Below are 27,860 nucleotides of genomic sequence, written 5' to 3' on the forward strand. Positions count from 1 at the left end.
AAAATTTTTCCAAAGAAAGAAAAAAGAAAAAGAGGTAGGTAAAGGAAAAGGAAACAGAGGAAAAGAAGCTTAAATATAAACAAATCCATCTAGCTACCAAAAAAAAAAAAAGTAACATGATAATAATCTTAGACCTCAACAATACCTATGTGGTCCAGAATGAGAGTGGTGATTATCTTGCTAAGCTTCTGACCTAGTCAAGTCAAGTACAGATCATCACTTTCAGTGTTGAGAGTCATGTTTTAGGAAGCATACTGAAAAGAAAAATGATGCAGTGAAGTAGAGAAGTGGATTTGATGTAAAGGACTCAATTCCTGATATGCTACTACCCATCTATATGACCATAGACAATTTGTTTAATTTGAGTCTATTTATAACATCAGCAAAATGAAGGAACCGGAATGCTGGATCTTTAAGATTCCTTATAACTCTAAATCCTAAGATGCTATAAACTAGAAAATGACCAAAGAGCAAGCAAAGTGGTCAGAGGACTAAAGACTAAGGCATAGCAAATGGTGGAGAAAAGTGAGGATGTTTTGACTGAAGAGATAAATGAGATTTATATCTTCAAATATTTAAAGTGCTCTCATGTGGAAGAAAGTAAACATTTCTGCTTCACGACAGAGACCAATGAGTGGAAGTTATAGGGAGATAGATTTCAGATCAACATAGGGGAGAAAAGTAATAATCAGAACTACTTTAAAGTAGAAAAGCAGAATTTTGCATCACTGGAGTTTCCTCACTACTTAGTAGATAGAATTTCATAATCATTGGGGGTTTAAGAGGAGACTGGATGAACATTTGTAAGGGATAGTTTGATAGAAATTATTAATTCAGGTTGGAATGGATACTCTAAAGTTCCTCTGAAGTAATTCTATGGTTCCATGATTCCATACTGGGAAATAAATAACACAGGTAACAGTCATGAGCATGGAATTTGAACAATATCATAACCCTTTTGAAAGCCTATAAAATAGGGAAGTTGGATTAGATCAGAGATTTCAAATGCCCAGGTCAAGGTTGATGAACTTTCTATATCCACCTTCCCCACAATGTATTTATCTACCTGATTATGTGAGTTATTTGTGAAGGGGGAAAAAAATTACATAAAAGTAAAGCAAATAAACTTAAAACTATGAAATCTATATTGAAGACTACTTGACTACCTGATCTATAAAAATTCTCCCCCTTGATGAATTATAATATGCAAATATTTTAAAATTTAAGACTTGATGTAGTCATAAATAAGGATAGCAGAAAGGGAAAAAAAAAGTTTTACAGATATACCAACATACCAACACCACAAGGTATATTTTGAATTCTGTGGTTGTTTTCCACAAATGTTGAACTGGGTAAATTTTTTATAGAGAATATGCATTACTTCTTTAGTTTCAGATATAATAATTTCCCAATTGCAACTATCCAGTCTCTCTACTCTAACCTTACTCAAATTATAATCAGCCTATTTCTAAGTAGTATTATCTTATTACCAATTTTACTGTACCACTCAGAAATCCCATCAAAATTCCTTACCCATCCCTAAAATTCCTCCCATCACTATACTTTTACCAAAACTTCAACTTTCTTGTGAATGAACACAAGATGTATTGCAATGCCTCCCAATAGAAGTTATTCCTTCTCTTATTTTCAAAAATGTAAAGGGTCACGTGGATAGATAGGTATAGTTTTTGCACTCCACTTCTAAGCCATAAACTTACAATGATGTTTCACATTTTGAGTTCCACATAATCCATATAAACCAATTGCTTCCTATCTTTGTCACAGTTGCCTTTAAACTCCAGATGATTCTTCCAGATTTTTAAGATTACAAAATATTAGTGAATTAGTAGCTAGCAAGAAATCCATTCCTTTTTTTGGACAGGTCTATTAGGAAGTTTTCTCTTACATATATACTAAATTTTATGGACTGCAATTTATACCCATTGTTCTCTGATTTTATATGCTACATAGAAAGGGAAATCATTATTCCACCTGGTCAAAAACAGTTGTCATTTTATGCCTTCTCGTTCCCAGTTCTTTCAATTAATCTCTAAAGCCTCTTCATCAAGGTCATACTCCTTCTATAAACATTCAAGCTCATCAATGCCCTTCCTAAAATGTGACACTGCAACCTAAAGACAATACTCTAGATGTGATCCGACCAAAATAACATACAATGGGACCATTGCCAATCTCATTCTGGATAGCATGTCTATCTTAATACAATTCAGAACAGAATTAGCTGTTTTTCTTCTCATTTCACATTTCTAACTCATTTTGCTAATTGTCATTTGCTAGTTCCAACTCTTTTCCACAAAAATTATCTACAAACATCTTTCCATTCTATGGTTGCACACATCTATGCTTGAATTTTATACTTATCCCTATTAAGTTTCATTGTACTAGATTCATCTCAACTTATAGCTTATCAAGATCTTCTTGGATTCAAAACTGTTACTGTATGTCACTGCTATTCCACCTAGCCTCTTACCTTTGGCACATTTGATATTCATGCCATCTGTACCATTATCAAAATCATCAATAAACATGTTAAAAAGTACAAAAGCTAACACATATCCTTAAGGGATTCTTTTAGAGACATCATTCCAAGTCCATAGAAACTATTAAACATTATATTCTGAATTATTTTCCTTAAGGATAAATAAAAGACTTGGCAAATATTAATGCTTTGCTAAAATTTAATTATACTTCATATTATATCTACAACATTCCTATAATATAAGAATCTATTAACTACGCCCAAGAAGAAATAATGTTAATTTGGAAGGACCTATTTCTTGATGAAGTCATACTTGCTTTTCACATAAATCCATTTTTTCCCCTACTACTTACAAGTCATCATTTAATAAAGTACTTTAGGAACCTACCAAGAATTAAAGATCATTAGTCTAAAGTACGTAAAATCAACCCCCCAGCCCCCTTTTTTAAAGATTATAAAATACCTCTCTCCAATTCCACAACATTGCTTTTGCTTTCTGGTCACAAATGCCAGCTATTTCAGGAAATGGAATATAATTTTCTGCATTTAGAGATGATGTCACTGAGGACATCTAGATGTTTTCTTACCAACTCTCCTCATTATCTTGGGTTTCAACCCCTTACTAAACAATCTAGCCTGCCCTTCCCTGTCCAAAAATCATTCACCTTGGCAGGGTAGACAATGAGTTAATTAGTTCTACACACTCTTCAATTATTAATATCCCATCCAATTCTGTTCATCTATTGCTCCTTCTTTCATCCCAACATATGTTTAAAAAAAAAAAAAAGTCAGACTCAGCTCAGAGCTAGAAGAAAACCTCAGAAGTTATCTAGATCCAACTCCCTCTTGTTTTTTACATATAAGAAAACCTTTGCAATTAGTTTGCCACTCTCCTGAAGTTGTTCCCTCAAAGAAGCAGAGAGAGAAGGGATCCTACTTAACTTGTATGAGTTAAGTAGGAGTACCAGAACTGAAACCGAAGTTTTCTAAGTCTATATACAACACTCTTTCCCTGGGTCATTCAGCCATCCAGATGGGAATCATTGTTTCAAATGTCCCTGACTAACCCATTCACATTTTTTCCTACTTGCCTACGAATCAGTCCCTTCTCCTAAGCTGAGAGAAGACCAAAGCCCCCAATTCTTCCTCTTGTCCGTAGTATTCAACATCCACTGGAACTCAACCAATAATGCTCTTTTTCATTCCATCTTCTATGAATGTCTTTTTTTTAATGGTTTTAATAAATAAGATCTTCATGCAATCATATCAACCTCTTTAGATAGCTTTCCTTTTCTTCCACATTGGAATTATTTATGTTTGTAGCTTCCGAATATATGCTTCATGCTTCTTGGACTGACTTTCTCTTTAAAAGCTTGGTTTACTTTCTTTGTAACCCATAGGTTGCACTCATGTTGTTAACTCTTTGGAAATAGTCACCTAAAAATGATGACTGGTTGTCTTTACTGATGGTCTTTCTCATGTTAAATCTATTACTCTCTATATCATCTAACATGTATTTGGATGATGATCTTTTTTGTCTTGCCTTTCTTTCTTGACTTGTAGCTTAACCTCATGGATCAGATTTGCAAGAATCCAAGAAAGTATGTTTTTGCCAATACTTGTTAGATACACTTCATCCCAGTAGCATGGTGAAATGTAAAAGAGAATTTAACATAAAATCATAGAGCATAAATACCTGTGAGATTTTGGACAAACCAGTTTACCTTTCTGGCCTCAGATTTATCCGTAAAATGGTGTATGTTAGGGACAGGAAGGAAGGTGGGGAGGTCCAAGCAATTAGATGATTTCTAAAGAGCCTTCCAATCCTAGATCTTTAATCTTAAGAAGCTATCCAAGAGCCCACCTTAGCTATATTTATATTGTGGTCCAGAAATCCAAATCCCATCTTACACACTAGGTTATTACAACCTACACACTTTCCAAAACCTGTGTCTCTACACTAATACCCCTATCACCAAATAAGCCATAGTGACTGAATTATAAGCAGGCTACAGCCTTCATTAATCTGACAATTTTCTAAAGACTCTTCCAAATGGCCAAATTTCTTCCCTTGAAGAAAAATATACCTCTCTATTATTTATCACATACAAATAGCCACCTTGGTACCCCTCAGTAAGGAACCAATAATAACCAATACTCACCTCTTTTTCTGCTGACAATTGCCATATGACCATTCTCCTGATGGCAACTGTAGATCCACATCATCATTCTTTGTATAAAAAGAAGCTTCTTCCTGAGAGCATCCAGTTTTCCCCTTTAAGGAAAGTACTACATATCAATTCCTTAGCTGCAAATATGTAGTGGTCCTTTCTTTCTCATTTGCGATATTTTACTACCATTTGATCTACTGACACAAGTTAGTGTTTATCATCTTCCTCTGAAGAGCTTTCAGGACTTTCTCATTTCTTTCTAAAGTACATTATACTCCTTAAATCTTTAGGACAGAAGTGTTCTTCCAAGTACTTTTCCTTTTCTGTAGCAGATCAATTCTTTGCATATAACTAGCTATTCTTTTATACTGGTAAAAAAATAAAGTGCACTTTCTACCTAGCACTAAATAATTCCCTTCCCCCTCATACTTGCCTTATTATATCCTCAATTTTTTGGGATTCTTGCTAATAGCTCTCCCTAATGCTTCTATTTATCAATTAACAAGCATTTATAAAATCCATACTATGTTTCAGACACTAAGAATTTATTCCCTAGGATAATCTTGAGCTATCAGATATAATTTCCTGCTTGTGGGTCTCCCACTCACCTTTGAAAAATTTTTGTCTATCTCCTTTATTATCTGAGCAATTAATTATCTACTTACTAAGCTTTAATACAAATATAAGCTAGTTCATACAAAACCAGAGAAATTTTTTCTAATAATCTAATAATTTACCACTTTTCCTTTCTAGTTCTTTTTCAAAAGGTACTTTAAGATCTCTCCTAACTTCTCTAACCAGAATTCAAATTTTACTCAGTAACCAAAAACAACTAAGTTTCCTCTCTCCAATTCTCTCAAGCACATAAAATATGTAATTTCATAGTTATCATGTCCTCAAGTTCCCAAACCCATCCCTATTTTTCCAATCTATGTTACCCATTCTGTTTTTACTAGCTTCTAATCTACAATCTCTTAAATATTTTGCTAAATAGCATCCTGGAATTCCTTGCCCCTCTAACTTCCATCCACCCTGATTTATAAATCATAACCATGTAAGCTCCTTCATCCAATTTCACATTCCTACTTTGAGTATTACTAAGTTAAAAGAAAATGTCTAAAGCTCATTATACCCCATCTTCCAAATTACTACTTTGCCTAAAATTACTATTTTTGACAATCCTAGCCTACCTTTGGCCCCCTAATCTACTCTCCCATAAAGATTCTCCAAACTTTTGTCTTAACATCAAGGACTTATGGGTACAAGGGGTCTCAAAGATCATCTAATCCAATCCTTTCATTTTATAGATAAGTAAATTAAGATCTGAAGAGGTTAAATAACTTGCCCCATACAGCCACAACCCTTCCCAGCTTCTTAAACAGTGGTTCACAATCCCTCACAGGGTTTCATAACTAAATGTGGGCATCACAAAATTATGATTTATTATCAGTAAATGTTTGATTTTTATATCTATTTGAAATATTTATATATCCAAGATCATAAAAATTTCTCAGGCAAAAAAGGATCAAAAGTGGAAAAAATTTAAGGTTTGTTCTATTCAACCAAGGACAAATTGAGCCTACCTCAACTACTACTTTATTCCTTAAGTCTCTCAACATCAGCCATTCCACCATAAAATCATCTTCCAGATGATCACAAAACAAGCATATCTGTTTCTCATTAAGGTCAATCTTTCTGTTTGTACCCTCAATCACATTTCCTCACAATTCTTCCAGGACTTTGTAAAATAATAGCCCTGATATTTTAAAATTATCTTAATCTCTCCTTCACCAAAGGCTTCTTACAATCTATCTACATACTCATGCCTCCCAAATGTTAAAAATAAATAAATAAATAAATTTTTAAAGAGCATTCCCTTTACTTTGCTATTTCATCTACTCATCTATCATTTCTCCCCTCATATTCAGTTAAATTATCTGGGGGGAAAATTGTCTTTCACTTGTGCCTCTACTTTTTGACTATTCAGCATCTCTCTTTGATAATCTGATTTTTTGCCTCTACTCTACTAAAACTGCTATCTCAAATGTTATCATTGACTTCTTCCTAATCTTATCAGTCCTAACCAGTCCTTGTTACCCCTGGAACTTCTAACAATACTTCTGACATACTTTCCTACTGAAAAATTACTATAACTTCAGAGATACCACACAGTCCTAGTTCTATTTCTTCTATATTTCCCTCATTGCGTCCTTATCCTTTTCCTGACTATTTTATATATTCCCCCATCCTTCATACTCTTCTCTCTCACTTGGCAATCATTATCTACTTTGACAGTTTCAATTATATTTCTATACAAATAATGCCTAAATCTACTATCTAGCCTTAGATTCTCTTCCAAGCTACAGATCCACATTTAAAGCAATAAGAACTATGACTGAAAGAATGGATGACCTAGAGAAAATACAAAATAGGGAGTAGTCAGTCAAAAGAAATATAAAACCTGAAAAAGAAAAGATGTAAGAGGAGAAAATGTAATTCTTTTCAAGTACCTGAAGGCTATTCTGTGAAAAGATTTGATGTGTTCTGCTTCATTCCAAAGAGAATTAGGAGTAAACAGTAAGTGGAAAGGCAGATTTAGGCTTTAAGGAAAAAACTTCCTAACAATTAGACCTTTCCAAAGTGAGAGGTCTTTAAGCATAGGTTGGCTAATTAATCATTAGAACTGTTATAAAGAATTGGGTGAATTGCAAAGTATAATGGTGTGGAAAGACCATGGGAAAGAAAAAAAAAATTGGTCTTTAAGAGAATAGGACTTAGATTTCTAGAACACGGTTTAAAATAGAGGAATGACAGGTTTCTTGAAAGGGATGTGATAAGGACTAATGAAGAATGTCTTTAGCTAGAATCTTACAAATCTCTTAATTGAAAAGGAAAGCAGAAGAAAAACAATGCCTATGTATATCCATCAAGCTACATACCAAGCAGAGTGTTTACAGTGTAGGAAAAAACAGCAGGAGAGAAATACAAAAGTTCATAAGACACAATATCAAAGAAAAAGCCAATAATCAAATCTATAACCAGGACTTTAGGATTGTAAATCCTGCAAGGGCTGGGAAAGATCTCGACCACCATCCCTCCTCCCCTCATCCCTCACCCCATTTTACAGATGCCAAAGTAAAGGTAAAAAAGTAAAATGACTTTTTCCGTGCAAGACGGAAAATTTGCCCTCACAAGTATCACCAAAACTTGATTAAGACTCCTAAGTCTAATACAACTTCAGAAGAAAATCTAACCTTATTCAAAATAAATAAAAGAGGTAAAAGAAGGGATTGAAAGGGAAGGTGAAATAAGCTTTGTAAGGATGTTGTATGCCATAGAGTAATAGATATGCTGTCTTCGAGTCAGAAAGCTTTGTATTTAAGTCTTGCCTGGTACATACTAGCTATATGATTCTGGGCAAGTCATTTAACCTCCCACTGCCTCAGCTGATTCTCTGAGACTAAGTCACAAAAAGAAAGTTTCCACTTCAAGAGTTCCCTATACTAAAGCAATCTTGATGAAGCCTGGGGAAATTCTTTTTAAAAGATGGGTAAATGCATTTTTACCATAACATTTTCTTCAAATGATAAAGGCCTTATGGAACAGGCATTAATTTAAAAACAGCACAAATGTATATAAACACCATCATCTTGTATTAATTACTATATTATACTAGATTTTAACTTTCAAATCATACCATTAACAGTAATGGTAATATTTTAACAAATTGTCTACTGTCAACAAATTATTAAATCTATTTGCCCATGTCACTGTGTAAAAACATAGGAAAAGGCAAGGTAAAGTTCCAGTTATGGCTATGCTCCTGAACAATAACATCAGCAAAACAGTCCAGAAACCATACTATCAAGATGGTATTGAGGAAGAAATGATGGATACTCAATGAGAAATAAAAGTAAACACAGTATAAGAACTTAGAATTCATTTCTCAGAAAATTTTCATGCAATGGTTTAAATTTGAAATATTCTGTCTAAATGATTTTTATAAAAGATATATTTCAAGGATCCACAATTTTCTAAGTGGAGGCACTTCTTCCTTCCACTGATTGATGCAGATAGTAACCCTTCATGCCTTAGTAGACAAGCTGTAAGCTGCTGTGGCTGAAAGAATTCACTGTCTTGTGATGATCCTCTTCACACTTACCTAAGCTGACTTTCAGAAGAAATAATGTTCATCATTGGGCCGGTACACAAAGCCTTTCCAGCTTGGTAGGACCTGTCAGGTCTTGCACTCACTCCGATGGTATAGCTTTCAAGAACCCAGGGTCATTCATATGCCACATTAAGGCATTAAAGTAGAGCTTTAGTAGAAGTCCATAAAAGATGAAATCTACATATACTTTCAACATGTTAATACAAAAAATACCATAGAATACATATTATAACAAATATACAAAAATAAATGTTCTAAATTAGCCTCCTTCAACAATCCTTAAGCAATTAGGCTTGAGTTTCCTTTTAAACTTCGCTAAGTCGGTCTTTTTTGTGGTGACAAGGCACTGAATACTAAGTGGATGTCCATCAGTTGGGGAATGACTGAATAAGTTATGATATATGAATGTTATGAAATATTATTGTTCTATAAGAAACAATCAGCAGGATAATTTCAGAAAGGCCTGGAAAGACTTACATGAACTGATGCTAAGTGAAGTAAGTGGAACCAAGAGAACACTATACATAAGAAAACTAAGTGAGGATCAACTCAAATGAACATGTCTCTTTTCAACAATGAGGTGATTCAGGCCAATTTCAACAGATTGTGAGGGAGAGAACCATCTACAACTGAAAGAGGACTGTGGTAACTGAATGTGGATCACAATATAGTATTTTCACCTTTTTTGTTGCTTGCTTTTTGATTTCTTTTTTGATCTGATTTTTCTTGTTCTGTGTGATAATTGTGGAATTATGTATAGAAGAATTGCCTAACATATGCTGGATTACTTGCTGTCTAGAAGGGAGGTAGGAAAGAAAAGGAGAAAAATTTGGAACACAAGGTTTTGGAAGGGTGAATGTTGAAAACTATCTTTACATATTTTTTTTAAAAGAAAAAGCTATTATTTAAAAAAAAAAAAGAAATTTTACTAAGTGAGCAACAATGGATGACTATAAGAATGACTAGTACAAAATTCTGGATATCATGAACCCTATTTGGAAAGGATAAAATTTTGTGTTTTTAAATGAGACAAAGGGAAAATAAATCCTTTCCGGATAATAATGTGTTTATAAGCAAAATAGAGACTAAATCAGATGATTTCATGGTTTATTTCATTTCTAAATCTAACATCATAAATATCTTATGCTTCTTTTGAAATTTTGATGGAGGAAATAATTCAGTTGTGCTCGGTTAAGGGGAACTTGCCCTCTCAAATACATAGTTTTAATATAATTTCAAGACTGATATGATTGAATTAAGGCATAATCAATTATAAAATGAAGCCAAGTTTACAAATCTTTTTCAACCCTTGATATCATTTGTATCATCCTAAATTTTACAGCCATTTAGTAATCCTACAACTAAAATAAAATAGGATAAGAATTCTTTTTTAAAAGTCTTATGATTGAAATTGTTAACAATTTTGAATCCAATTGGGAAGGGGGAGGGAAGAATGTAACAGAAGGATTAAAATGTATCGTAATAAATGCTACCACTAACCACTATTGATAGTTAATAGCAAAAAAAAAAAAAAAAAAATCTTGAAAAAAAATTCACAAATTTTATTGCAACACAATGACAAACTTTAAATTAGTCTTCAATGAATTATAGTCATAAATTAATCACCAGAACAATACTGGATTTATCAATCCATAAGTATATATGAAACACTTACCATAACTAGGCCTTATACTAAGTGTTTTATTGCAACACAATGACAAACTTTAAATTAGTCTTCAATGAATTATAGTCATAAATTAATCACCAGAACAATACTGGATTTATCAATCCATAAGTATATATGAAACACTTACCATAACTAGGCCTTATACTAAGTGTTTGGAATACAAAGACAAAACAGTCAATTTCCTCAAAGAGCTTGTATAGCATTATGAAGGAAAAGAATCAATATTCAAACAAACACAAAATATATTAAAAATAATTGTGGAAAGATTACCAGAAAAGGAATCCACATGTAGGAAGTGCCCCTTAATATGAGTTTTGAAAAGAAGCTAAGGCAGGTGAGGAAGGAATGTATTCTAACAGTCTGTATAAATAAAGGCAGATAGATGGGAGATGGACCGTCATATATAAGGAACAGCAAGAACTTCTTAGTTGCTGGAACACAGATTTTATGAAGAGGGATTAGATAAAAAACAAGAAAAGCAGAATAAAGTCAAACTGCAAAGGATTTGAAATGCTAGAGGAATTTGTATTATATCAAAGAGTCAAAAGGGAGCCAATAATAGGAGAGTGATACAGATCAGTGCCTTAGGAAAATCATTTTAGCAACTGTGTTCATAGAACCAGAGAGGAAAAAAGTTGGAGGTAAAGAAACCAATGAGGTTGTTATTGGAATAGTGCAGGAGAGAAATAATAAGACCCTGAATGAGACAATTCTGTGAGTAGAAAGGGAGGGTTACATGAGCTGTTGTGAAGATAGAAACAAAGTTTAAAACTGACGGAATAAGGGGAGATGAAGCCAAATTGATAAAAATGAACAACTCTTTATCTGCTCATTACCATCAAATAATGTCCAAAACAGAGATATATGATCATCAAAGGTTTTCACAATAAATGAAAAGAATCAATACAAGACATTTTGTTCTATCACCTCATCCAAAATGGCTGCTTCCTGAAAGTGTTTCTCACACTATAAATTATCAGGAAACCTGTATTTAACAACTACATTGCAAAAAATTTCTTTTTTGAATAGGTGGTATCTTTATGTGGCTCTCACAATACTGAACACAGATCAGTTAACAATGATGAAGACTTTGGAAATCTTAAGATTTATAAAATCATTAAAATATTTTAAAATTATTTTATAATAGTTTATCTAATTGTCTGTATATGTTGATACATATGCCGTTTATTTATGTGTGTAAAGCAAAGGATCTGAAAGATCCATTATGGGGAAGAGAAGGGCAATCTCAAACTTTTTTTTTTTACTATTCCCAAAAAGCAACAAAGAAAATATTATAGGTACTGACCTATACACCCAATTTCTCATCTCCCCAGAAAGACTTTTAAAGAACAAATTAAATATATGTTAAGGGTATCCTTGATGAACATGAGAAAATTAGTATGCTTCTGCAAATTATATGTATGTTTTTTCATGAATAATTTCTTGATACTATTTTACTTCACCTACATTTCTCAAGATATCTTTTTCATGCTTTCCATTCCCAAAGAGTCAAGCCTGATAACGTAGAATTTTTTAAAAAAGAAAAACAGTTCAGCAAATTAATCAATGGATTAAAAAATTATATACAGTATTCAAATTCTATAATCTCCACCTTTGCAAAGAAAAGTACCTTATAACTTTTAGTTTAGGAACCAGGATTGGTCATTATTTTACCTCATATTCACTTGTGACAGTTTTCTTATTTCCATTCACATTATTGTAAGCACATGTACATTGAGAAACCGTTGCACTTACTTCCCTTTGTATCAGTTCGCCTAAGTATTACCACCCTTCTCTGCAATCATGTTCAATTTTTTACAGAACTTTAATTCCATTAAAATCATTGTAGTGTAATCTAGTCATTCCCCAATCAACAGAGAATTACTATTTCTATTTCTTTGTTACTATAAAAAGTGTTCTTTAAAAAACATTTTGGCACAAGTGTTTTTTTTTTTTTTAATTATTGATCTATTTTAATATGTCTAGCAATGGGAATCACAGAAAGTGTTCAAATAGACCTCAGTGAATACTTTGTATATCCCACACCTTGAAAGGAATCCCTGCTGTAACAGATCTAAAAAGGCATTTATCCAGTCTCTGCTTCAAAATCTTAAGTGAGGAAGGACAACCATCTGTTGATGCAATAAAATTCACTTGAGGATATATTCAGTTGTTATGAAATCTTTCCTAAAATCAATCGTCAACTGATTTCTTTCCTCTTCAGGGTAAAAATATCCAGTTCCTTAAACCAAATTCTTATACCATGGACTTAAGGTCGTTCACCAATATTAGCTGCCTTCCTCTGGACACTTTCCAGATTATTAACATCCTTTTCAACTTGTGATATGCAGAACTGAACACAATATTTGTTATGTCCTGACTAGGGTAGAGTAGAGAAGCAACACTTCTTTATTTTGGGGAAATATATTATATTAGCTTTTCTGGCTGCCACATCACATTGCTGACACATATTAAGCTTACAGTATTAACACTTTCAGGTATGCTGCAAAGAAGTCACTCTCTGACTTCCCTTAACATGTACTTTTTTTGAACACAAGTATAAGACAACTAATTCTGCTATATTTCATCTTTTTAGATTTACTCCAAACCCATCTATTTCTTTCTGCATCATGGATTTCATTCAGTGTGTTAGTTAACCCTTGAAGATTTTGTCAATTTGATGAGATGCAATATGTGCTTTTACATAAGTCACTGACAAAAATGACAAGCACAGATCCTTTTTTGATGCTTGAAAAACTACATTAGTAAGTCAACTAAAATTTATATTTACCCTGAACAAGAAACCTTTCTGCTTCAGTTTACACAACTATAAAATAGTTAATAACACCTATGTTGCTGAGTTGTGGTGTTTATCAAATAAAATAATATCTACAAAATGTTCTTGGGACAGAGCCTGACTTTCAAACTTAGGAAAATAAAATTAGATCCCAACTTCACATTGAAAACCAAACACAGCAGTTCAACCCCAAAGACTCAATAACAGTCAGGTAACAGTCAAAGTGTACTTCAATGCTACAGAGGAGACATTAGAGTAAAGTAAGATTAGACAGAAAAGACAGAGGAAAAAAAAAAAAAAAAAAAAACAAATAGTTGTGAAACAACACAGCAAAGCTAAGTAGAGAATAAATTATTAGAAAAATGAAGCCACCAGAATTAAATATATTAATTTATCAATTTCAGAGTTTCTCTGCTAAAATGCCAAGAGCTTTCTTTATATGCCTCTTCTTAGGTTCAATATAAGCACCACTCTCCACTTCTCCACCTTTCTCTCCCTCTTTTTTCTGGCATCAGGATTCTTGCCTGGCTTAGGAAAAAAAAAAAAAAACTGTCTACCCCAGAGTTTGTATCAGTGCTCCAACTGCTGCTTTTCCTCTATCTCTGATTCTTTTATAGGGGCTGTTTTTCTTGGCACACATTAAGTCATTCAACAATATTTAATAAATACCAATAAAGAAATGAAAAATGGCCAAGTATTGGATTTCAAACATTCATTCAAATCTATTTGTTATTCAAGTGACCTTTATCAAATTATTTAATGTTTAAGTTATCTAATAGTTATGTTCCTATAAATAAGTGGGAGACTGGCGTCCTTCTGGTATAATCAAAGATCATAAATACTTCCAAGATTTTTGGGGACATCACTTATAAATAAGCCTCACACCATTATCTATTAGAGATTTTTAATTTTCTAAAATAACCACAATCTAAATCTGTCACTATGATAGAAAAAATGAAAATCATTCCAAACAGGAAGGGAAAGTGATAAAAATCATGAATTTGAGGGATACTGTTATAGTAACTAAAGCAACAGTTTGAGTAAGTTGAGTTCACAAAGATCAGATTTTTCAAAACAAAAGAAAAAATCAAGATCTAGACAAAACTCATTTCATTTCAACTTATTTCATTTTTCTCATACTATTACTGACTCTGGAGAGAATACATTATTCTGAAGTTAAATTTAACAAATAAGCCAGTTCTAGTAGTATGACTGAGGTAGAAGTTAAAGAAAGGTAGAAAGAAGAAAACATTATATTACAATTTAAAAACCTACCCTCCAAAAAAAAAAAAAAATCAGTACAATTTAAGAGTATTTTGTTTTCAAAATATCAAAGAATCAAGAGCTTGAAAATTTGCAATAGAAAGGCATCATTTAACCACTCTAATTCATCATAAACAAGTAAATGAAGAGGACTATTACAGTAAATCATGAGTGATCAGATGATAAATAAAAATACAGGAAAATGAATTTTTAAAGGTTTCTACTCATAAACCACCATTTATCTTATATCGATTGTGAAGTACTAAATGACATTTTAAGGTTCTGAGATATACAACTTGATGAAAGGAATTTTGACAACTTTTTCAAGGGGGAACATTATGGAAGTTAAAAAAAAAAAAAAGGTTAAAAGAAAAAAACACATGTCCTTGATATAACTGTTTGACTTTACAAGGGATTATTGTCCCCTTCTTCCCCCCAACCCATTTATCATTAAACTAGAGCAACAAAGTTTGAATTAGTATATAATAACAAATCAAAAGGCATTTATTACATGCCTGCTATGAATGAGGCATGAGGGATACAAAGACAAACACAAAAATGTCTCTTTCCTTAAAGGCTTCCATCAAGCAAAACAATATGTACATACTTACATGAAAACATGCACAAAATAAATGTAAAGTAAGTTATAAAACAGAGGGCACTAGCAGGTGAACTAATTAGGAAGGTTTGTTATGTCTTAAACCTTGTATAAGATACCTGTTGGAAAGTTTTTAAAGAAACAAAATACTCTTAGAGGCAGAGGGAAAAATTAGGAACAACTAGTACAAAAGCATGAAATGGAGCATTATGTATGAAAACAATAAGAAAAGACAGTTGGGGGTCTGTATCCCAAAAAGCTCGTAAAAAAGGGTAAAAGGCCTACATGTGCAAAAATGTTTGTGGCAGCCTTTTTTGTATTGTCAAGGAACTGGAAAATGAGTGGATACCCATTCAGTTGGGGAATGGCTGATTAAGTTACAGTTACATGAATGTTATTGTTCTGTAAGAAATGACTGTAAGATTGATTTCAGAAAGACCCAGAGAGACTTACATGAATTGATGATAAGGGAATTGGGTAGATCAAGAGAACCTTGTACACAGCAACAATAAAATTATGTGACGACCAACTCTGATGGATGTGGATCTTTTCAACAATGGGTTGATTCAGGCCAATTCCAACAGACTTGAGAGGAAGAGAGACATCTGTATCCAGAGAGAGGACTCTGGCCTTTTTTTAATCTGACTGTTCTGCTGCAGCATGATAAATATGGAATTAAGCATAGAAAAATTGCACATGTTTAACTTATACTGGATTATTTGATGTCTAGGGGAGGGAAGAGAGGATGAAAAATTTCAAATATAAGGTTTTGCAAGGTTGAATGTTGAAAACTATCTTTGCAAGTATTTTGAAAATATAAAGCTATTATCATTTAAAAAAAGAAAAGAAAAACCAGTTGGACATCAAAAACTAATAATTTACTGAAGTAAAAATTGTATTATTACAAAGGGATGAAAAAAGCTATAAACATCAACCTCAAATGTTAATCAAAGTAACATTTTCATCATGGCAAGTCTTTCAGGTTCCTTCTTCCTTCCTAGCTGTCCTTCAATTTAAAAATGTCTTTACCAAAATATGAAGCCCAGATATGAACAGCTATTTCCATTAAGTCTCTCACTAAGGATGAATACAACAGAATTTACACCTTTCTCTAAGCACTTCAATTTTATTAATTAAGTATGAGATTATATTAGTTTTTATTAGTCATTATTATTATCACTATCACTTATTCTTACTGACATTGTACTCCATTAAAGTATCAAAGTACTCTTTCACACAAACCATCATTTAGTTAGGTCCCCCTTGCCCATTCTGTACACATAAAATCCATTTTTAAATTCACATAGTTTACATCTGTACAGCAACTAAGTGGATAGAGTGCCAAATTGGAGTTAAGAAGATTCATCTTTTTGAGTTCAGATGTGATCTCAGACACTTAATAGCAGTGTGACCCTAGACAAAAAATCATGTAAGCCTATTTGCCTCAGTTTCCTCATCTCTAAAATGAGTTGGAGAAAGAAATGGCAAACCACTCCAGTTTCTTTATCAAGAAAATCCCACAAGAGTAGTGAAGAGTTGAACACAACTGAAAAAAATTAAAAATAAAAAAAAAATTAAAACTTACTGAAGTTTACATTTCTTTACATTTACATCTGCCTAGGTCTTTCTGAAATTAGCCTTATAATCATTTCTTACAGAACAAAATGTTAATGAACAATAACATTCATATACCATAACTTATTCAGCTATTCCCCAACACATCAGTGTTAACCAGAAGTAGTTTTGAAAATGGAGTCGTTTTTTCAGTTCACATATTCAATCAATATTAAACAAATCTAACTAAACATCATACAATTCACATTTTCCCTTCTTGTACACAAAGATATCTTGAAACTTGAGTGAGGATGATTATTTTGGCAGTGGTATGAAAAATCAAAGGGAGAAATTAGGGACTAAAAGCAGGGGAGAAGAATTACAAAGCTTTTAAAACAATCTAAGCAAGGAGGAAGGATTAAACTTACTTTTATTGCACTCCTTTTTCACGTACAATTTTGTTTCACAATCTATACCATAAGATCTTTGAGGGCAGGGACTATGTCCTTATTTACATCCTTATAACATCAAGCATAGTGCCTAGTATACTTGGCATTTAAACATTGATTGATGATAATGATGATAAAATTCAAAATTTCTCTGAGGGAAAAGATTACTTCCTGGAGGGAAAAATTAAATTTTGTATAAAAAGAATTTGTATACATAATCAAAAATTAAGCAATAAGCTTTTTTAATTAAAAGAAAGCTTAAAAGCAAACTTTCTAGATTCTTTGAATATTCATACTATACATACATACATATACATATATATACTAGTCACTCTTCATATTGTAGTGGCCTCACATAGGGCCTTTTTGTCTGACTTATTTGGGAGTATATACCTAATAGTGAACTCTTTGTGTGAAAGCATTATGGACATTTTGGTCATTATCTTCACAAACTATTCTAGAGTGGCTAGACAAGTTCACAACTTCACCAACAGTGCCTTAGTACACCTATCATTTTCACCTTTCTATCATATTTTATTATCTCTGCCAATCTTCTGGCAGATGTAAAATGAAATTTCAATAGCCATTCTCATTTGCAATTCCCTTATTCTTACTGATTTTGAGTATTCTTTTCTTTGTTAATAATTTGTAATTCTTTTCAGAACTTTTTTTAATAGCAAAGAACTAGAAACAAGGTATATGCCCATAAATTGAGAAATAGGCAGGTTGTAGTATATGGACATAAACAATCAAGTAATCAAATAATCATGAACCAAAAGAAGTATAATGAATACAAAGAAGGTACTGACAGCTTATGTCAACTAATGCAAAGTGAATTAAAACAGAAATAGGAAACTAATACATACAATGACTGGACTAATATATACTAAAAGTGTAATAACAAGTGAAATTGTTAGTATAAATTGAATTTGTAACAATAACAAAACAGAAAGCTAGAAAATTATAATTAAATTTGACCCCAAAAATGAGCTAGGAGAAGGTACCTTCCCTTCCTTTTTTGCAAATAAAAAACATAATATATTAACACAAAGGAATCTTACTGTACCATAAATAAAAACATACATAAAAATTTCAAAGAAATAAATAATTTTGGTAAACGAAATACAGAATGAAAAAAGTAGAGTCAAAGTTATAACATATACAATGACTACAATACAAAATCAACAATAAGTAATCAAAAGTAAGATTAGATGGAATGCTGGAAAAAAGCACTTAAGTTTCTGTATTCTCGCAATGTTAAGTTCTACGAAAGCTTTTATTAAGACAGGTTGTATGTTTCAAAAGTTTATATGTAAGTAAGCTACCTGGAACTTCAGGATGCATTTGGAGATATAAAAAAAGGTGTGATTAATTAATTACAGATGTCATATAATTAATTTAAAAAGATGATTAATGCTCAAGTTGACTCACAGAAGTCTATTTCATACAATGAACAGGAAGAGGCTTTGAGGCTTAATAAAGAGTGCTACATTTGGAGACAAGAAAACCTGGGTTCAAGTCCTACTCAAAAACTTAGCAGCTATGTGAACAAAGGCAAGCCATAACACCTCTCTTAAGGTGCCAATAACCCCCTAAGATTTGCCTAAGCTACAAATGAATGAAATAATAGTTCTTTGATGTATTAAAATGTTCTTACATTTAAAAGGGGGCTCAGGATTTAAAAATACCTCAGAGGACCAAGCAAATGTTTGCAGCAAAATGATGTATCTGGTCCTTTTCATGTTAAATATCTACTCATTAAGTGATTTGTAAAGATATGCCATATAAGACTTTTCTTAAACAAGAATCAGTTACAGGCAGTGTTACTAACTTTAAGAGTTTGTTAAAATGAGGGTTCTAATTGTACACCCAAAAAGTATATAGGAAACAAAAAAGAAATGTTAATTTTTTGAACACTAAGAAATAATTACCATTAATCAAAATAGCAATTTATAATATTCCAGAGTACTTTAAGGTAGCTAGATTATTTTAGTACTTTTTCTTTTATTAATCACTGCATAACCACACCCCACATTTGATGCATGCTACAAAAGAAGCACTGGCAACAAGGAGTTACAGATGACTGAGGCTTTGGGATGATAAAGTGAATTGCCTAATATTATATAGCTATTAATTGACAAGGCTAAAATTCAAATCCAAGTCTCCTGATTTTTGAGACAGTCTTTCTACCAATTCAATTTAATAAATATTTATTAAGCACCAATATGTGCCAGGCACAGCGTTAAGTGCTACCAAGTCAACTCTCATAAATGTTGCATCACAGATAAGGCTGGCTCAGTGTAGAGATGGTGCAGGCAGCTACCTACCAGGTTATGATTCTACAGACAACACATATTCCCCAATTATTAGTCAAAAATGCAACACATTCCAAATAGCCAAAAATATCTCCAGTGGATTGCTGTATTCCTACCTCAATTATAATTTCCTGTTATTCAGCCACTCCTCTAAGTGAAATAACAATGTAGTAACTTTCAGGAAATAGAACTTCGAGCAGTGGTTAGCTGATTATGTTGGCTAATTATCATCTTAGGACACAAAGCAGGGAAATTGCAGGGTAGGAAAGTCTGAGGGAAAGCATGAAAGTGAACACAACAGAGACAAGCTACTATCAATAGAATGTCCTTGATAACATGAGGGAGGATACTAGAAAATATTGGGAGGAGGGAAAAGCCTATTTTCTACTTAAATTAAAAAAAAAAATCTTTACACAATCATGTACAATTACCCCCTTTACTCTTTCTTTGTGACAAAGAAAAATAATGAAGTAAAAACATCCAATAATGAACAGTATATTCTCTCCTAGACATTCTGTCATGAAAAGAAAATTCAGGGAATACAGAAGCACACATTTCGAGCTAGAAAATGTCTCAGAGATCAAGTTCAATCATCTTAACAGATAAAATTAAGGCACAGAAAGGTTCAGTGACTTGCCCAAGATAACACAGTTGGTGTGTGTATGAGGCAAGATTTGAACCCACTTTTCCAGATTCCAAATATATTATTTTAATATCTGTTTTCTAGGATGCTCACTGCATTTTCAGTTACTCAGACTGCCTTTCAGTGGTCTCTTCATGTACACTGTGGGTCACCTGTATATTTTGTTTTCTTGGATCTGCTTATTTCACACTCTATTCTCACAAACTTCCAATTAATTCCTATTTTTTTTTAATCTCTTACTATATTATCAACATTCCATTAGATATTTACACCATTGTTTTTCTCAGTCATTTCTCAAACGAAGGCTGCCCACTTTGTGTCTAGCCTTGCCATTACAAAACAAGTGGCTATGAATATTCGTATATATTGTGTACTTTTATTTCTGTTGATATATTTCTCTAAACTCTACCTTAGAATTTACTCCCAGAATTTCAATGAAGAGTTGAATGAGAATGACTCCCAATTGCAGCAAAGGCAAAGCATTAATGTATTAAGAGGCAAGATTTGAAAACATCATCAATATATGTTTGATCCAGACCCATGTTTTGATTGTTATAGGGAATTCCTAACAAGAAAACTCTCAACCAAGGCAGATCAGCAATTATTGTGCAAATTATAGTTTTAGAATTGCCTGTGACATTGAAAAGTTAAGTCAATTGCCCAAGGTCACACAGACCATATATGGCAGAGGTAGGACTTAAACCTAGATCTTCCTGGCCCAATAATGATGATGACAATATTAATGACAGGACATTTATAAAACACCATAAACTCATGTTATCAGAAGTTCGACTCTTCCTCAATAGTCTTAGGTCTTAGCTACATGAACTCACCTATCTCTATCTTAATTTCTTCCTATATAAAATGAAGAAGCTGCTCTATTTAAATAACTGTTATTCTCTCTCTTTAATTTCTTTCAGTTTAACACCCTAATGGATGAAAAGAAAGGGCACAAGAAAAAGCCTATGACAAAAAGGAGGCAGAAGAAACTTTAAGAATAGACTCTTTTCATGAGACCAAGGTGCAGACTATGGCCTGGTACCAATAAAAAGAGGATTGCATACAACCCATATAAATGTATAAAACCTATAAAGCAGATCTTAACAAGGCACATAGCATAGTAACCATAAAAGTGTCCCTAAAATAAGTTCATTGATCTCTCATTAGTCATTAATTTCCCCCTTGAAACTTATATTAACATTTAAATTTTGTATATTTCTATTCATGCAGTGCTGTGCCCTCCAAGTAACTGAATTTCTCTCTGAATATCAGTTACATGAGGTTTAGGACCCTATCTTACGCAAAATTTCTACCTTCTACTACCAAGATGCTCTGCACAGAATGCTTTATAAATGTGTGTTGAAATGAATCAAAATCCAAGAGAAACTTGCAAAGAGCAAGCCAAATATGCTGACTTCATGATTCAATTCAGCCCTGTCTCAATAAGGTATATCATACTTACACACTGAAAGAATGTGTCAAGAATTTGAATATTTTCCTGACTGTGTGTCCTGATTGGTATCTAAAAATCATTTGCTAGAATCTGAGTTCTCTTAAAAGCCTGCTGCTATGTTTTGTTCAGGGGATTCTTAATAAGATAGCTTTCCAAAGAATGGGGAAAACATGTATTGATATGCCTAAGGCATCTGACTCTCTAAAATATGAGATGTTGCTTTCAATAAGAAGCTCTTTATTTACAATAGATAAGTTAATTCTTTTGAATAATGAAGGGGATTTGATTAAACAGATTAAGAGAGAAGTTACACAGATAAAAAAAGTTTTATAAAATAAATTCTGCTTGGGTAAGTTCACTTTTCTTCCACTGACCTTTTTATAATTACCAAATTATTCACAACCAAATCTATAATGGATATTCAAAGTTGGTTTCTGATCAAAAAATAAGAGAGAAGACCATAAAAAAGTTTTACTCTCATGAAACCTAAGCTTTTTAAATGATTAATATCAGTTCTGTAAGAAATTCTACACAGCCAGTTTGTCTTGTTTTTTAATTCATTTACAGAAACAGTACCTATAATAAAACATTACCTATAATAAAAATTATTCAAACACCATTGTGAAATTTTCAGGTTTATATTTTTTAAAAATCAACATGTAAATCTGTGATGCATTTTTTTTTTACACTTTACATAAAAAACTTTAACATAACATTTTTCAACATTAACTTTTTGTAAAATGTCCACATTTTGAGTTTATACACATAACAAATACTTTATAAACTAAAAATCTAAATTCCAATATACAATGAATTCAACTTTCCCATACATAATTATATGTACATTTTTAAAATTACAAGTTATCTGAAAAGTAGAAAAGAATTTTATATCAAAAGACCTCACAAACATTTCAACACATATAAAATACCAGAAAGCAAATTAGCCAATAGGAACTTTCTACACTAACTTGCTAGGACAAATTACTACTTTCACAGTTCTGATTCTATGTAGTTGTTTGTTTGTTTGTTTGTTTGTTTTTTAAATACCCGTTTCTCATATTTACAATATCTTTTATACTGATTCTGGTTCAATATAAGTTGGATAACGCTAAATTCATGATTTCCCCCCCAAAGGAGCACTGTATATTTCTCCACTGTCAAATACTAAACAAAATATTTCAGGAGGGCTCCCCTCAGTATGATAAGCTATATAACTTACCATTCAGTGCTTTGAAACAGCTTAAGACACTGTTTGAAAATACACATTAATTGCCTGTGGTCTGTAATTAATACAAGAACCAATGATCTAATTAAATCAGACAAAAACAGAAAAGTCAGTTAAGTACTGACTTAAGTCAGTACTTTAAAAAGTTGAGAAATAAGAATACAAAGCTGACAGGCAAAAAAAATTAGTTCAGTAAGCAATTTTTTTTCTAAGTAGAAAATAGGAATAGAATAAAGCAGTATTTTTAAAGATACAGGGAAGAGATCTTGTATAGTAAAGATATCCTATAATTCTCTGTAATTACTATTAAGAAGCATCATCTCAAAAAAGAAAAAGAAAGCCCAGCCAAGTAAAGGCTTTGATTATATACTTGAGTGATACCGAAGAATCAAACTTCTACATTAAAAATCTTAAGAAAATAAAAGTAAACATGACAATTGCTTTTTAATTGGTTTACTTTTGAAAAGAAATTATGTCAGACAATTAGTAAAAATATCTTCCTACTATAAAAAATTTTTTTGATGTTATAAAATTACAAGAGAAAGAACAATTGCTTTACACACACCTCACAATTTATGTTTGAACTGGAAGAACGAAAGTAAAATTACATAACATATCTAGACTACAATTTATTGCTGAATAAATGGTAGATAGTTTAAAACATTTACATAGTGCTGTCAATATTCAGTCATTACTTGAATATTAAAGTATAAGCACATCCCTATATACAAACAGTGGTAAGTATAACTAGTTCAAACCTGGATGTTTTTTAGGGAGTTCAGAGAATACAAAGGTTTTCCCTGAGCCAAATATGTGTGTATTTTAGTATTTCTGTATGCCTGACTATGTATGCTGGCAGGAAGAGATATTGGAGCCAAAACAACAAGAAGACTGCTGCTTTTAACTCATGCTACAGAATCCATTTTCCCAAAGAAATAAAATTGTACATAGTAGATGTTTTGGGATCAGTTCACAATAACCTATTTAACCTTGCATTGTGTAGATGAAAAAAAAAAAAAAATCTAATAGAATTGTAACACAATTGTTGGCAACGCATATCCTGAGTTAACTAACCTACCTACCTTACAAGTAAAATTGATTTTGTTGACTACTCTAGCAATCTAACTGTTATTTCAAACATTGTTTTGATAGGAAATTGTATCCAGAGTTCCGAACTGATCTATATTGGTATTATATTTGTATTGATATTGGTATTTGGGCTTAACAAAATTTTAAAATTGAAAATGGTTTCATGTAAAATGAGTTGTCACCTTCCTACCTCCCAACCTTACTCAAAATATTGACTTAAAAATTCAAAATTATTAAGTAGTTTGCTACTTTTTTACAACTGTTGACCAAATACAAAATTATTTTTGAACTACAAAACTGACACCTCCCAAAAAGCCAAAATATAGTTTAAAGTTTTAAAGTCAGTAGCAGCATTATCTATAATGTAATGAAGTATGAAATTCTAAAATGCCAAACAGAACCTCACCCTGAATGCCTAATTAGCCTTGCAAAGAATATTGTTCATTATGTATCATAGTCTTCAAACTATGAAAATCAAATATGTATTTTTAAGAACAATTAGTATAAATTCACTTCAAGTTTTTTTTGGTTTTTTTTAGCCAAAAATGCTACTTTCAAAATCATTATTATACATACAACCAATAAATACTAAGACATACTCCTGAGCAATAAATTAAATGATAGCTAGAAAAAAACTATTTTATCCCTATAAAAATTCTAAGGTTCATATGGAAAGTCAATTTGTTTTCCTATTCCAAGAGGTAACTTCTCGATATTTAAACATATTGTTTCCAGGTAGCTGCCAGGAGAAAATGCTTATTTACCTGAATAAAAAAGTAAGCTTTATGGGAAATAAAGAATTTGTAGTCATTTATATCTGCTAGAAATGATAAGCATCATACATTGACCTAACTATATACTTACATAATATACAATGCCAAAACAAACACACATTCAAATACCTCAAATACAAATGCTGATAGTGTACCATGTTTAGTCTTTCTAGCAGATTAAAATGCCTATTAAATGTTCTCTATGCATATACATATTTTAATTCTTCATGGATCTGTGATTTAACTGATGGAGGACTATAGCCCTTACACAACTTAGTAGACAATCTTTCAGAACTTTTATAACTGGATATTCATGACCCTAAAGTCAAATTAGTGATCCTCTCCAAACTTAGCTTAGCTTGTCCTCAAATGAAAAACATACTATCTTTATTCTCCTACTCGAAGTCTTTCCAGTTTAATTGAGCCTCTCAGAGCTTATACTCTGCTAATACAGTTTTTAAGAAATACAGTATTCATGGGTCCACATCACAAAAATGTTCTGGAGGAAGAACTTTTTGAAGATTTTAAGGAATTGGAATACACCCAGTCAGAATCACTACTTTTCTGTGGTATTACTAAATCCTAATTACTAAAAAGCAAAAATAATTTTAAGTTCAAAAGGGTCTAATTTCTCTTTCAGAGATGAAAAATGACTAAAATAGTTTTAACTTAGTCTGATTGTACCCAAAACCAGCTCTTATTGGGCAAATATCTATTAATAGAGAAAAGAAAAGCCTTGATTTTGAACACTTTTCTAAAGTAAAAAATAAAACTAATAAAAAAGATACCTCTATCCATTTCTCCCCCACCAAAAAAAAAAAAAAAAAAGCATCATGTTTTGTGTCTGAAAACATTCAGTAAGAACAAATGTGTAAACAATCTGTATGACTAACAATATACATTTCAAATTATAAAAGTGGTCCCACTAACTGGTTTCTATTTGATGTTTAGCAGCAAACGATTTATTTAAACCCCAGAGTATCTTTCTTAAAGCTTTGGAATTTCAGTTTTAACTATACATTTAAACTGATACCCAGAAAAACAGTATAATCTGAAATGACACAAATAATATTCTTAAAACTATAATCTTAAAACTATTTTCTAGGCATGCAATGCCATATGCATATAATTTTTAAAATCCACTAAACTAGTAATCCAAAATGATTGCTAAATGTATTGAATACTCTTAGTAGAAAAGCAAAATCTTTACAACTTCAAAAATAAGCTTTATAAAATACAATTATTCATTCTCAAATCTGGAAAAAAAATTTTAGCTAAATTAAGTTTCAAATAAAATTGTCTGAGGTTTGATGTCTGAATAACAACTCTATACACACAATTTGTAAACATTATGGGCTCAGATGGTTAATTGTACATGTCATTAATGATTACTGAGGACGGATAGCAAATGATTAATTTCAGTGCAATAATACAAATGAATTAAAGTTATCAATTCAGATACATTTTTTAAAATATGTAATAAAAATTAATTACAATTCCAAAGTATAAAGTTATTCTGTAGAGATTTTAAACTGGTTTAAAAGAAAAGGCTGTTGTCGAATTCTCCTCTTTTACACTATTCTCTAGTAAAAGCTTTCTTTTGATTAGCCTTCACAATATCATCAGGGGATGCGGATTTGAAGTCAAATGGTGTTATTACTTTGAGAGGACCTATTTCTTTGTCCTTTACTTCTTGAACTTGTCTACTGTAAAGAAAAGTCTTATAGAGGTCAAAGGTGTGTCTCTTGCAGGTTTTCGGTGGATATCGAAGACACAGTGTTGAAGCAAAAGCTGATGGTCTAGCAGCAAGGGCCTTTGTCCAAGAAAGAGAAAAAGCTGGTTTTCTAGTAATATAGCCTTTCTTGCTTTTCTTATTCTCTTTGGAGAAACTAGAATTTTTCACTAGCTTAGAACTTGGAACTTTAGCTCCTGATATTAAGATATTTGATTGGTTTTCTATAGGTTTTGGAAAGATCTCTGGGGTTTTTATAAGGACACTTAGATCAATATTTGAATCTACTGCAGAAGACTTTATTTCAGGTAAATCCAACATAGAAGGATCTTTTTTAATTTGAGATTTATCTACTTCATTAATAGATTCTGCAATTAAATCAGAAAGAGACAAATTTTCAAGATCTCTAGTAGGAGAAGCTTTAGAAAATGCCAAAGATGACAGAGATCCTGTTAATTCTGGTATTCCAGTTGAAGACTGATACTGAGTTATTTGTGACAATGGTGTGGATCCCAAACTCTTATCTGTAAAACTGGCAGAAGACTGGTTACAAAGATCAGATAAAGAAAAATACTGACTTGGATTATTTTCTTTGTGTTCTTGAAATAGTTCTGTGAGAGATGGACTTTCACATTTGGAAAACTGTACCCTGTCCTTTTCTAAATTATGTTTCTTGGAACACTGCTGAGCTGAAAGAACAGTTTCAGATAATTCTGCCTTTTTATTCTGAAGGTGACTTACACTGTTATCAAGGGTCATGTTTTCTAATGTGTTAGTTAAGTAAAAAGAACTAATACTTTCCATGTTGTTCTGTACTGGAATGTTTTCAACAATGGGTAGTAAATTACTTTCAATAGACAAAGAACTATCCGATCTTTTTGTCTGCATTAATGCTTTCAAATCTGGTCCTCCCTTATACTCAGAAATATCCAAGGAGGGAGACACAGATGAATCAGCTCCCAATAATTTACCATCTACACTATCTGAAATCATACTTTCAAGGTCACTTCCAGATGAAAATTTAACTTTTGGCTGACTGTTAAGAGATTCATAAAATGAATCATGTGGCATATCATTAATTAGGTCAGCTAATGACAGCTCTTTTGATGACTTACATGATTCTAGTTTCTTATCACTGTGAGGCCTGTCAAGTTTCTTTTTTTTATGTAGTAAACGGTGACTCAAGATATTTGAAGAATTACAAGATAATCCATCTTTAGGTACTGAGTCACAAAACTCAAAAGGGTTACTACTGCACCCTGAGTGGTTTACGGATGAAGGAAAAAAGCATTGAACATTATCAGTTGATACTTCAGATGAACAAAATAAGACTCCTTACCTTACAATAGCCAGTAATTTTCAGGTTAATGGTTCCAGAAAAAAAAAGTTCCACATATGGAGAAGACAGTCACAGCAACCAAAAGAAAACATGAAACGAGG

General features: G+C 32.1%; 1 protein-coding gene across 3 annotated transcripts in view; it reads right to left on the minus strand.

The window, feature by feature from the left end:
• The window catches only part of HBS1L (HBS1 like translational GTPase), a 138,779-nt gene that overhangs the window by 88,537 nt on the left and 22,382 nt on the right, over window positions 1–27,860 (minus strand). The window contains exon 5 of one of the 3 annotated variants that reach the window (XM_051997803.1): window positions 22,138–27,754. The exons of the other annotated variants lie outside the window; for them this stretch is intronic. Coding sequence (XP_051853763.1) covers window positions 26,265–27,754 — 1,490 coding nt within the window. The 3' untranslated portion in view covers window positions 22,138–26,264. Of the gene's footprint in view, window positions 1–22,137; window positions 27,755–27,860 lie in introns of those variants that run through there. 3 annotated transcript variants of the gene reach the window in all.

This window comes from Antechinus flavipes, chromosome 4 (assembly GCF_016432865.1).
Source record: "Antechinus flavipes isolate AdamAnt ecotype Samford, QLD, Australia chromosome 4, AdamAnt_v2, whole genome shotgun sequence".
Lineage (NCBI taxonomy): Eukaryota > Metazoa > Chordata > Mammalia > Dasyuromorphia > Dasyuridae > Antechinus > Antechinus flavipes.